General features: G+C 55.3%; 2 protein-coding genes across 3 annotated transcripts; one reads left to right on the top strand and one right to left on the bottom strand.

Moving 5' to 3' along the window:
* The first annotated feature begins 121 nt into the window (after positions 1–121).
* FCER1G (Fc epsilon receptor Ig) lies at positions 122–3,564 on the top strand. Its single transcript, XM_047704498.1, has 5 exons — positions 122–564; positions 2,454–2,545; positions 2,675–2,710; positions 3,054–3,074; positions 3,230–3,564. Exons 1-5 carry the CDS (start codon positions 516–518, stop codon positions 3,290–3,292), a joined length of 261 nt encoding a protein of 86 aa, XP_047560454.1. The 5' UTR covers positions 122–515; the 3' UTR covers positions 3,293–3,564.
* A 1,995-nt stretch (positions 3,565–5,559) lies between these two features.
* Positions 5,560–8,418, bottom strand: APOA2 (apolipoprotein A2). 2 transcript variants are annotated; one of them, XM_047705354.1, is made up of 4 exons: positions 8,252–8,418; positions 6,686–6,761; positions 6,269–6,401; positions 5,560–5,746 (listed from the first exon to the last, which is right to left on the bottom strand). In XM_047705354.1, exons 2-4 carry the CDS (start codon positions 6,735–6,737, stop codon positions 5,629–5,631), a joined length of 303 nt encoding a protein of 100 aa, XP_047561310.1. In that variant the 5' UTR covers positions 6,738–6,761; positions 8,252–8,418; the 3' UTR covers positions 5,560–5,628. The 2 variants fall into 2 exon arrangements, with proteins under 2 accessions (XP_047561310.1, XP_047561309.1); XM_047705353.1 differs by lacking the exon at positions 8,252–8,418 and adding an exon at positions 6,915–6,922.
* Positions 8,419–9,384: the final 966 nt, after the last annotated feature.

The following is a 9,384-nucleotide window of genomic DNA, read 5'->3' as shown; positions in this document are numbered from 1 at the left end:
TCCTCCCCCTTGTCTGACTCTTGGCCTTCCCACTTCTCCATTCCCCATTTCCTCTTTTCCCCACAGTTCCCCCTGCCCAGACTCGGCTGCCTCCACAAACTGGTAAACGTCCCCCATCAAGACGGGGGCAAAGTTCCACGCGGCAGGGAAAAGGCTCCGGTGGGGTCTCAGGGACATTGAAGGGACAGTTTCTTCCAGGTGTGTCCGGACGTTGAGTGACGGCCGGTTTAGATGGCCTTTCTCAGGCAGGGGCGCCCCCCGCCCCCCAGCAACCCATTCCCTGGTGCCTGGGACTTGGTCACCGAGGAACTGAGGCAGGAGAGCCCAGATATAACTCCCTAAGTTGGCCCTTCCGGGAGCCGCCCGGACTCTGGTGCAGGAAGGGGAAGGGGCCAAAGCTGGGGGAGGGCGGGGCAGGAAGGGGGGGAACTCTGTGGTCAGGGAGCCGCTGAGCACAGCTGCGCAGTGCCAGAGCGTCCGATCGCCGGCTCGTGGCCCTTCAGCTCCCGCCCAAGATGGTCCCCGCGGTGGTCTTGCTCCTGCTCCTCCAGGTTGAACAAGCAGGTGAGAGGGTGGGCTGTGGCCGCGGGCTGGGCTTAAGGTGAGAGCTGAGGGCCGAGGCAGGGGAAGACGGGAAAGGCTGGCAGGTGGGCACCGGGCTCAGATGGATCCGGAGACATTGAGGATGGTCCCTTCTGGTCCCCGTCAGGGCACGAGAGTCCTAGTTCCCTGTTTTCATGTCTCCTCGCTTTTTTAGGGTTGATCACGGGGAAGGCTTCGGTTGGGCAGGGAGGTATGACATGAAAAGCCAGCCTGGGAGAAGCTTCTTTTCCCATGATCAGCGTTTCCTGTGTGGTGCCTTTGGGCTGGCGCTGGGAGCTGATCTCAGGCTGGGCGATGAATTCATAAAGCCCCCGAGGAAGGCGGGAGCCTGTTGTGTCTGACTTGTCGGTGAGGCAAGGATGGTCACAGTAGACCTGGTACCTGCTTCCGTGGGTCGTCACCAGCCCAAGCCACTCTGCCAACAGCTGCTGTGAGGGCTGGGGTGGGAGGCAGGATGCAGTGCCCGGTTCTGGAGGCCTGAGCACCACCAAGAAATGGAGGCAGACACGGGCAGGTCTCAGAGGCTCTAAGGCTCCAGGCACTCGGTTTCTACACTGTCGCTTCTGGCTGCCTGTGGCTCGGCTGTGTGTTTGCGTTTTGATGGGGGTTGCAGCTGGGGCTGCGGAGATGGGGGATTCGTGAACCTCCAGGGAAGTGGGAAATTGAAAGAGACTGGCTGGGGGAGTCCGGCAGCCCAGCTGTGAGGTGGAGGGAAGGACTGCGTGGGTGCCGACCTGCTGCCACCAGGTGAGAGAGCGGGGCACCGAGGCAGAAAGGTCAGGACAGAAGCGCTGAAAGCAGAAAGCCTGGGTTTGAGCTCCAGCTCTGTCCCTTTGCCCTCTGGCCCCAAAGGAGTTACTTAGCTTTTCCGAGCCTGCCTTTCATCCTTGGTAAAATGGCGATAATGATGTTTCCCCCAACCAACCCCCACCCGGTAGTTTTTCGGTTTATGCAATATTGTGGGAAAGAGCGTCAGGGGACCAGAGGTACCACCCAGCATCGGCCACGTGCCGGTGAGCCCCTCAGAAAGGGACTCCGAGCAGACCGCGGCTGGGGCTCACACCCTGTTTGATTTTTTAAATTGCATAAAACTTCCTCTCTGGCCCAGAGTGAGTGAGTAACAGGGCAGAGCGCCCGGGGCTGGAATCGGGCTTGTGGTCATCCCCCCAACCCCCAGGCTCGGGCAGAGCCTCTCCCCCAGCCATGCGCCATCGGGATCCATGAGGCCCAGGGAAGCAGACACCTGTTGTTCCATTTTTGAGCCCACTCTAGCGGGCCAGAGATGCGGGGACTGAGGCTCAGAGATGACCGATAACAGGGTAATTGCCTTCCCTCCCTTCTTCGGTTCACATCCTTCCTGTCCAGCCCTCAGCCACAGGTCACAGGACCTAGCAGAGACACTCCTGTGGTTTCTTCAGTGAAATTTGTCGCTGCCTGTCCCTCACCCTACCCATTTGGGCTGAGGTTTTGGTCTTCGCCGAGTGAACTCAGATGAGTCCTTTGAGGGCTGTGAAGTGCTCACTGGGGCCTGAGGAACCGACAGGGCGGAAAGCAGAGGCCTGGGGGCCCGAGGCGGGGGGCCGAGGAGGGCTGAGAGGAGCTCCCTCCTCAGCTCTCAGCGCCTATAAGTTCCATCGCAGCGGGCAGAACACCCCACACTTCCTGTCCCAGCCCTGCCCCAGGGTGAGAGAGAAGGGGGAAAGCCGAGAAAAATAGGATCCAGAGAGGAAGACCAAGTGTGTCTCCTGGGAGATTCCCCGCCAGGCCCCGTCCCACCTGCCGGTTCTGTCCTCCGAGCGCCGGAACCTCCCCGATGCCCCTGACCCTGAGGGCACCCTCTGTCCCCTCAGCCGCCCTGGGAGAGCCTCAGCTCTGCTATATCCTGGATGCCATTCTGTTTTTGTACGGTATTGTCCTCACACTTCTCTACTGCCGACTTAAGGTAAGGCCGGGGGAGGGGACCGGCTTGGCTTTGAGGAGACGGAATAACCGGGGATCCCTGCGAAGTTGGGGGGGATGGGGCTGGGCCACTACCTTCGCCGTTACCGATGACCTCTCTCCCCTGCTCCAGATCCAAGTGCGGAAGGCAGCCACAGCCAGTTACGAGGTATGGCCCCTTCCGCGCTTGGGTGTCACTGCTACAGACTCCCAGTGTCGAAGGTCCTCCCTTCCCCTCCCCCTGCGCACCCTGCCACCTAGCCAGGCCCCAAGTAAAATACTCAGCAGGTGATGAGGGAGAGTGGAGAGTGACCCTGAGTATGCGGTGTGTATGTGCATTTGTAGCCCTGCGGGCAAAGGGGCATTCATGCCCCAGAGTCCCCACATGAGTGCCCTCTGGCCCCAGTGGCCGGCCAGTCCCAGCCACATACCTCACTGGGTGGGGAAGAAGAGGCCGAGGGACCCTGAAGGAGGCATGGGTGTCTAACGCCTTGTCCCTTTTGCTTCTGCAGAAATCAGACGGCATTTACACGGTGAGTGAACCTGCCTTCCCCCACCCCAGTCTGGGGAAGTCAACAGGAGAGAGTGGGTTTTTGTGGGACCTTTGAAAGACATAGGGTCTATAGGGGCCCGACAGGGGGCCTGCAGTGTGCACAAGCCCTGACCATCCTCTGACCTTCACCTCCAGGGCCTGAGCACCCGGAACCAGGAGACGTACGAGACCCTGAAGCATGAGAAACCGTCCCAGTAACTTTAGAACAGATGTCCCTGGCCACGTCCTTCCCCTCCTCGTTCTCTTCCTAACCCCAGTGAGTGCCAGCCGGCCTTACCTCTGAAATGATGCTACGTCCCCCATTATTGGACACTGGTGGGTCTTCCTCCCCACCAGACTTCTGCTCAGATGCTAATCATTAACGTGTATATTCTGATCTCACTGCCGTTCCCCACCCCTCTCTTTCCTGTCTCCCACTCCCACTCAACAATGGAAATAGAGTATCACCAATAAAGCCGTCAGAGCCTGGACTCTATTGGTCTATTTATCATATATCATATCATATCATATCATATCATATCATATCATATCTTTATTCAGCCTCTATGAGGCGCTAGGCCGGGGACTGACGATGCCGTTTTGAGTAACGAGCTCCTGACCTCACAGAGCTCACGGTCTGGTAGACTTCAGGGCGAGGCTGCCTGGTCGAGGAGTGAAAGCTGCCCGTGGCTAGGGCAGGGATGAGACCCTCCGCCCCAGGTCCGGTGGCATGGAGCTGGAACAGCGAGCGAGTGTCAGGTGTCCAGGCACATTCAGAAACATCGGAACCTAAGAAATGACGTCTGCATCCAGCTTGGCTTTCCGTGTGTGGCAACTGGACTGAGGTTGGGCCGTGGAGTAGCCTGGCTGTCCCGCCCCAAACGGTGACCAATCCGGACCAGAGGGAGGGTCAGAGAGCAGCGTGGGTACAGCACACAGCAGGCACGCATCTGGACATTAGCGTTGCTGAGAGCAGATGGTGTGTTGAAGCCTTGTGTGACCCTCCTGATGGAAGGTTTTACGGGAACTTGAGTTTTCAGTGGTTTCTGCAGGCAGGAGGAACCTTAGAGGGCCAGATGAGGGTTGGAGGCAGGAAAGGTAAAGGGGAACAAATAGCCTCTAGATGGGAGACCAGCTCCACGTGTCAGGGTGGGCAGCTAAGGAACCGCCCCAGGTCAGATCCATGCCTGTCCTATTTCCTGCTCTGCCGGGAGCCGGGATTTCCTGTGGTATCTGCACCACATCAGATGCCGCGGGTTCTACCTCTGATTCCACAGCCCCAGCAGAATGGGTCCTGAGTACCCAGGCCGACCCCGCCCCACCCGAGTTGGGTAAGACTCAGCGCCGCACAGCGACTGAAACCCTCCACTATGTTTCCCGCCTCTCTTCACGGTTGTATCTGCTCACCAACCCCGGGTGGAAAATCTGGCTCTTTGAAATTAACCTGTCCAAGGGCATCTTGCAAGGGACAGACTGAGCTCTCTTTGTCCCCACACATCTTGCCGCATGAGAGAAAAACAGAAACTGGGGAAGAAAGGGAAGCATGTCACTATGCGTGGTGAAGGCCTTGAAGGCCAGACCGAAGACTGATCAATACACGGAGGAAATTGGAGCCCTGTCTGGTGCCTGGGAAGCAGTGATTTCAGACGAGCTCTGAGCGAAGAGCCAGGGTCCAGAGGTAACTGCTTCAAGTGTGGAGTGGGAACAAACTTACTGGAAAATGCCTCTTCTTCGCGCTCCATGTTGGTATTGTGAGTCTCCCACATCAGCCCAGCCTGATTTCCATCCCATTTTGATTTAGTCCGGGAGACCCATCTGGCCCCGAGCTAAACATCATGTCTGTGAGTTTCAGATCTGACCACCTGGCCAGTTCTATAAGGGGAGAGGTTCAGAATGGGTGTTCCCTAGCCAGGGGGTCTAGGTGAGAGATTTTTAAATGGAAGGAGGGTTTGAGCACTTTTGGGGAAGAAAAGCGAATTCGTATCTTTTCTGTAAGATGGGGGGGGAAGCATGGTATTCCCCTGGCTCAGAAGGGAAGCCAGGGTCTCAGGTGACACCTCTGGGTTCATTTATGGGAAGCCTTCTCCTCTTCATAGAATGATCGAGAGGAAGTTCTGGAGGTGGGGGTGCCCTCCTTTTCTGTGACCTCCAGTAGTCTAGGGACTCCGTTTATGAAACTTTCCTGCCTTTCACTGTCTCTTGTGCAGTGCACAGGCTAAGCCTTTGTGCCGAGCAGATCCCAGGCTCGGGGAAGATGATTTGGGCATGAAGAAAAATCATAGACACCACTCCCCTATTGTTTCCACCAGCTGTCTCTTCATCCCTCCCTCCATTCCGCACACCAAACCCCTCTCCTAGCAGGAGCAGGCTTCTTGGTCCTCCCCTCCCCGATAGGCATACTTCTCTTCTCCCAGTCCTCCAAAGCACCAGGTTCACACCTGACTCCTTCAATATTTATTGTAGAAAACAAGGAGCGTGTCGGGGAGAGCACTCTAGGCTGGACCAGTGGGTGTTCTAGTGGCCAGCTGGGGATAGAAGACAATGGTCTGGATGCCTCATTGAGTGGCAGGCTGTGTTTTGAGGTCCATGAAACTGCTCAAGAAGTTGATCAGGTCAGTTCCGGCCTTCTTGACCAGGGGCGTTAGCTGCTCCTGTGTCTTCTCAAAATAAGCCCTGTATAATCAAAGGATTAGAGGTCAGTGTGAGAGACCCTAGGCACTGGCAGGGGACTCACTGGCGCTGGGAGGTGAGACCCAGCTCCCCAGACTCTAGGACCTGGGCCATCCTGTTATGGTAACCCTCCCAGGAGGGGAGGCAAGCCCTCCCGTGTAGAGGAACAGACCCTAGAGATAAAAATTCAAAGCCTAGTTCCCACTGGCCCTATCTGTCCAAGAGGTCTGTGGGATCTACGAGGTGGTGAAGAATTTGTCTCTCCAACTTAAACCTCATCCTCTCTAACCCCCACCCTTGAGCTCCGGCAATCTCCCATCTTCCCTTTTTTCTCTCTAAAGCTCCCTGGGCCCCGATCCTCTTTCTTTCTTTTCTCTTCTCTTTTCTTTTTTTAAAGATTTTATTTTTTAGCAATCTCTGCACCCAACGTGGGGCCCAAACTCACAATCCGGAGATCAAGAGTCGCACGCTCCACTGACCATGCCAGCTGGGTGTGCCCCCCAAGTTCCTTTCACTGAGACTTACTTGGCCTGGGCCTGAAGCTCTGGGCCCTTGGCCTTCTCCACCAGGTCCTTGCCATAGTCGGTCACCGTCTGGAAGTACCGAGAGACCAGGTTCTGCAGATTCGGCTCCTCCGCCTGTCTCCTAACAAGGGCCCCTGCGCATACATGCACACAACACACACAGAGCTCATCAGCTGGGTCCCCAACAGGGACCTGGCAGAAGGCCAGGACTCTGTTGGTATTCAGCCCCCACTCCCAGCCCCCTCCCCAAACAGGTACCCAGCTTCAGGTCTTTGGATGAGCTTTCCGAACCTTTGAGAGGGAGTGATCTTGCTCTGGAGCACTCAGTGCTCCTTGCTAGGAGCACTGACAGATGGGAAGCCAGGAACCCTACCTAGCACCTTCTCCTTCTTGGGACCCCTTTCCGTAAAACACCCACCTTCGAGGTTACAGACGGTGAGGAGCAACACAGTCAGAGCAAGCAGCTTCATGGTGGTAACAGTGGGGATGGTGGCCTGGAAGCAGTTGGGAGTGGGGGAGGAATGAGTTTCAGCCCCTCTCCAGAGACTCCTACCTAGGTGCCCACTCCGATCAGTTTCCCTCCCTTCCCACAGTTAAAACCGGGTCCTCTCTGGATCCCGGCCACACCACTCACTTCCTTACCCTACCTGGTCAGCGTTTCTCTTTGCTGTCTGTGTCTGGCCTGGCTGGGGAGATGGGGCTATATACATTTCTGCTTCCCCACCCCCCTGTCAGGTGATAAGGACTGTGGAAGGGCCCCATGGGACAGGGCCACGTTGGAGTAAACAAGTTGAAGAAATGGGGGAGGAGAGGACAAGAATGTGGGGGATCATGGTGATGGAGGCGGGAGGCATGGGTGTGGGTCTTAGTGGGTGGAGGCCAAGGGGGCATTCTTCCGGCTTACTGACACTCACTCTTTCGGGGTCTGGGGCTGGCACTCTTTGGATTTGAATGCTGCAGGAAGCAGGATTCCTAGTTTTCTTCCAGAAAGCCCTGACATATCAAACCCTCAGCCCTTGGTAACTTTGTCCCACTGTGGCCAGATTTCACCTCCCCAGCCCTACCCCCTTCACTGCAGCTTGGCAGAGAGGTATCGGGGAACAGAAGAAAGGGGAAAGGAATGAAATCGGGGCCAGGGGGCAGGCGAATGAGGATTAGGAGAACGTTGGAGGCTACGGCACGGTTGGAGGCATGGATCAAACCAGGCCCTGACTTGTGTCTCCTTTAAAGTCCAGACACCTTGATAAGGGGTTAAGGACAGGAAAGTTGAGTAACACTGAGAAAGGGTCTGTGCTATGTATCGTGCACTCGTCTACGTGACTTCCCACACGCTCTCCCTACAGAAGGGAACAAATGTGGTCAGGGTCCTGAATTCTTAGTTGGTCCTCGTTGTTCCTGTACTTCCCATAATCCACTCCCTGGTTGATTGTAATTTCTTGTAGCTAATGGCTTTAGCCGTGATTACCTGGCATCACGAGATTTGTTTGTAGTTAATGTAAGACTTGTTATAGGAACTTGCGGTTATCTGACTAGATACTGATGTATTATTCCTTCTATTGTGGTCTGCCTTATAAATGCTTGTAAGATGTGGAATAAAATCAGCACTGTGGGACATCCTCTTCAGTGCTCCTCTTGCCCCCATCTCTTTGTCTCTTAATTTCTTTTCACCATCCTCTTACTCTCACGTTCCTGATCGAATTGTCGCGCCAGCCGAGAAAGGAGAGTAAGGGTTAGGGTCAGAGGGCAAGTGTGATTGAATCTGTCCTGCTTTCAGTTAATGTGTAATGAGATGAGGGAGAAAACACGAGAGCCCAGAATAACCCTCTTGAGTGCTGATAAACATGTAGACCCTACCTCTAATAAAACAAATTCAGAAAGTAGCCTCTGCCTTCCCCTTCCCAAATGGTGGGCCCTGGCAAGAAAGGAAGTGAATGAGAGTGTTCTACCAAGGATAAAGGCTGAAGTTCCCTGGTCACTGGATTACCTTGTCATTCTAAGGTGATGGTCAATCAGTGTGAGTCAGCGGGGCCAGAGCATCCCTCTGATCGAGGCCCCAGCCCCAGCTCTGCCTGTGAGGGAGGACAAAGGTACATCCCCCAAGCCCAAGGCATTTGCGTGAAATCACCTAAACAGATATCTGAAGCATTTGTATCTTTTACCCTTTTGCCCTCAAAGTGTACATAGAACATTATTTTTTTTTAAAGATTTTATTTATTTGACACAGAGAGAAAGAGATCCCGTGTGGGAAGAGAGCAGGCAGAAGCAGGCCTCCTGCTGAGCAGAGAGCCTGATGCGGGGCTCAATCCCAGGACCCTGGGACCATGACCTGAGCCAAAGGTAAAAGCTTAACCCACTGAGCCACGCAAGCACCCCAAACATAGAACATTTTTGAGAAACGGAGATGGGGCTGTGAGGGCTAGTGAGGGAAGTGACCCTGGGCCAAAAAAAATCTTACTCCATCTTCAATTATTCCCGAGTGCTTAGTATTTGAAAGACACCCCCACTGACGGTCCTTGGTTTTGGAGTGGAGTGCGTTTGGGAGCCAGAGTCCATATTCCCAGATTTTATTTGCCTGAGCAATGAGGGAAGGGTTAGCCAATGAGGGCAGTTGCTTCACGGAATCATCCTGCTAGAACTAAGGCTGCAAGTCCTGCTCCTCTACCCCAAACTCTCACCCACTCCCAATCCACCAAGAGAACTAGAAGGTGAACTTGGGAGAGGCGTAGACCTCCGCGTCCCCATGGGGAGGGCTGTACTTGCGAGTGGTACCCATCTGGAGGTGTGTGCTGTGTACTGTGGGGGGCTGTGAGGAGTCCCTAAGGGGTTCGAGGTAGGGGCAGCTAGGAGCCATAAGAACCAGGGTTCCAATGCAGATTCACAATCATTCCCTCTGCCACCCTTCACAAAACAGGCTGTCCCGCGAAAGGACTTGCAGCAGCCCAAGCTCCAAGACTCTCCCTCTGGCGCCTACGACGTTCCCAGCGTCTTCCCGACCTTGTTGAGGCCGGGCGATCTCAGGCCATCTACCAATCAAGCCCCGCCTGCCTCTGCAGTGCCTGGGTTGGAGCTCTCTGGACCCGAGTCTGCCACTCCTTTGCTTCCTTCTCTCCCATTGGC

The sequence above is a fragment of the Lutra lutra genome, chromosome 15, assembly GCF_902655055.1.
Source record: "Lutra lutra chromosome 15, mLutLut1.2, whole genome shotgun sequence".
In the NCBI taxonomy this organism is placed as follows: Eukaryota; Metazoa; Chordata; class Mammalia; order Carnivora; family Mustelidae; genus Lutra; species Lutra lutra.
Note: the sequence above shows the minus strand (reverse complement) of the source record. Positions and strands in the feature narration are given on the sequence as shown.

Excerpts from the sequence above, each read along its gene's own strand:
- FCER1G (XM_047704498.1), top strand. The coding sequence starts at position 516 with ATGGTCCCCGCGGTGGTCTTGCTCCTGCTCCTCCAGGTTGAACAAGCA. Across the intron at positions 2,546-2,674 it reads TTCTCTACTGCCGACTTAAG|ATCCAAGTGCGGAAGGCAGC; the intron begins GTAAGGCCGGGG and ends CCCCTGCTCCAG. Across the intron at positions 2,711-3,053 it reads CAGCCACAGCCAGTTACGAG|AAATCAGACGGCATTTACAC; the intron begins GTATGGCCCCTT and ends TTGCTTCTGCAG.
- APOA2 (XM_047705354.1), bottom strand. The coding sequence starts at position 6,737 with ATGAAGCTGCTTGCTCTGACTGTGTTGCTCCTCACCGTCTGTAACCTC. Across the intron at positions 6,402-6,685 it reads CACCGTCTGTAACCTCGAAG|GGGCCCTTGTTAGGAGACAG; the intron begins GTGGGTGTTTTA and ends ATGTATGCGCAG. Across the intron at positions 5,747-6,268 it reads GAGCTTCAGGCCCAGGCCAA|GGCTTATTTTGAGAAGACAC; the intron begins GTAAGTCTCAGT and ends TTGATTATACAG.